General features: G+C 41.6%; 1 protein-coding gene across 1 annotated transcript in view; it reads right to left on the reverse strand.

Annotated features, from left to right (window-relative positions):
* The window catches only part of LOC133014749 (DENN domain-containing protein 4B-like), a 40,563-nt gene that overhangs the window by 29,477 nt on the left and 8,586 nt on the right, over nt 1-2,500 (reverse strand). Inside the window, exon 3 of the mRNA XM_061082010.1 lies at nt 1-122. This exon is cut by the window's left edge and continues 134 nt beyond it. Within this exon, the coding sequence (XP_060937993.1) occupies nt 1-122 (122 nt within the window). The remainder of the gene's footprint in view (nt 123-2,500) is intronic.

Here is a 2,500-nt window from a genome sequence, read left to right on the forward strand (position 1 = left end):
TCAGGAACACGCGGTGCGCCGTCGGGGCGCCGCCGGAGCTCAGGTTGGCGGAGCGGCTGTAGGGCGTGGTCTCGATGACGTACCAGCCCTGCCGCAGCGGGTCCTTCCCCTCGTACAGAACCCTGCAGGACGGAGACACCATGCTGCAGGGTTCAGACACATTCTGACCAATGGATTTCCACGACTTTTCAAAAACTTTAAACCAAATTTCCATGACCGAACATTTTGTGAAATCTGTGTTTACGCGAAAAAGTGACAAAATGTAGTTTTCAAACTAACAATGAGAATTCCAAGGCAGACAGTAAACCTTATATGACACAAACTCAAGAATACCTGCTTATATTTCGAGAGTATTTCTTTAAAAGCATATGAATGATTTAAAACTCAGCGTTAATGAACTAGGGATGGGCATTCGATTAAATTGTCTTAATCGATCGTAGGGAGAATTCACGATCGATTTTTGATCAATCATTAATCGAAAATGATTAATTTACAGGTGTAAATTAATCTGTAAATTAATCAGGGCAACTCGGATATTCCGGCCTCCTGCCACATAGAGAACATGCAATAGTTTTCATCGATGAAAAAATGTCATTTACGAAATTCTTAATGATCAATTAATCGATTGTCTATTAATTATGCCCATCCCTAAAATGAACCACATGAAAATATGAATATAACAAATTTCCATGACTTTTCCAAAACTTTTGGGAGATTATTTTTTTCCACGACTTTTCCAGGCCTGGAAAAACACATTTTAAAATTCCATGACTTTCCCAGGTTTTCCATGACCGTATGAACCCTGATGCTGTGAAGTGAAGATTCATCCCGAGAGAAGGAACCAGAACAAGGTCGTTGTCGTGTTTGTTCGGGAAAGAATCGTTTTCAATCAAGTGTTTCTTTGGCTGATTTCAAACACAAGAGATTTTCCGATGTTTTTCATAGAGACTATAAATAAAGATGGACGGAAAAAGTAAAGCCAAATCATCTGGATCGCCCCCTGGTGTCTGGCTGCAGTAAAGGTCATAAACTCTGCCTCCTCCATGTTAGCAGATGGGACATGAAGCAAACTAAAGAAGAAGACGTTAAATAAATGTCAAAGATGCTTCTTCTTCTTCATCTCTCTGATGTTTGTTCAAGTGTTTCTGATCAGTTTGGTTTGAATCAGTTATTTGAGGATATGAAACCAGATTGAGACGTTATTTAAATTTCATCTTGATACATTTCTCATGTTGTTGAAATCGGAACTGAATTTACAGTTATTTCAAGAATTAAGATTTCTTAATTTGGGGGGGAATTTACTGGTAAATGTTGAAAACCACAATAAGAAGACAAATCTCAAAGCTGTTATTTCTGTGGATCTGTATTTCTGAAGGACGTCTGAGTGTCACCGAGTTTAAAAACACGTGAATCTGTGCGTTCACATCTGACAGAGCAACGAGTCAGAGAGGAACTGGTGTGATTCATGGACGACAGAAGCTGCATCAGAGGGTTCTTTAGAAGCTTAATGTCCCTGAGTCACAAACTGTGAGGATCTGAAACCTCGACTGAAACGCTCTGAACCTTCAGATTTAAACCTCAGTGTTTCTCTTCCTGGAGGATTTACCTCATTATTCTCTAACGAGTGGAATCCAGAGTAATTAACAGTAAGTTCAACATGTAGCAAACAATAGAGACAAGCGTGTGAAGCGGATGAGTCCAGCTCACGATTCTGCTGCGTTACATAATCCTGTTACATAAGCTTCAGCTTCCACTCCATGAACTCCACCCAGCGAGTCTCCATCATTTAGATCCACTCCGTCCCTTCAGGCCTCACGTCTCTGCTCCTCAGCAGGACGACACACAAACTGCACAACACACACTTCCAGGAAACTCGGGGGACGGAACACTGGTGTGAACTTTCATTGATTTCTCAGATTCATGAATCTTGATGAGACAAAACCGGGCATATTTAGGTCAGTGATATCTCAGGATGAACGCTGGACAAACGGGTCCAGAGCTTCTCTGGAGTTCGTCTTTCTCACGTGACCTAGAGGAGGTTCTCTGCTCAGCCAGGGGGGGGGGCTTGTGTTCCTCAAAAACGTCATCAACACACAACAGACTCTAAAACTCTCCTTAAACCGGATTCCTGAAAACGATCTTCCATGTGTAGCTGTGTAGATGTGTAGATGTGTAGCTGTGTAGATGTGTAGATGTGTAGATGTGTAGCTGTGTAGATGTGTAGATGTGTAGATGTGTAGATGTGTAGCTGTGTAGACGTGTAGCTGTGTAGATGTGTAGATGTGTAGATGTGTAGATGTGTAGATGTGTAGCTGTGTAGACGTGTAGCTGTGTAGATGTGTAGATGTGTAGATGTGTAGATGTGTAGATGTGTAGATGTGTAGATGTGTAGATGTGTAGATGAGTAGATGTGTAGATGTGTAGATGTGTAGATGTGTAGATGTGTAGATGTGTAGATGTGTAGATGTGTAGACGTGTAGCTGTGTAGCTGTGTAGATGT

Source organism: Limanda limanda, chromosome 11, assembly GCF_963576545.1.
Source record: "Limanda limanda chromosome 11, fLimLim1.1, whole genome shotgun sequence".
NCBI classification, from domain to species: domain Eukaryota; kingdom Metazoa; phylum Chordata; class Actinopteri; order Pleuronectiformes; family Pleuronectidae; genus Limanda; species Limanda limanda.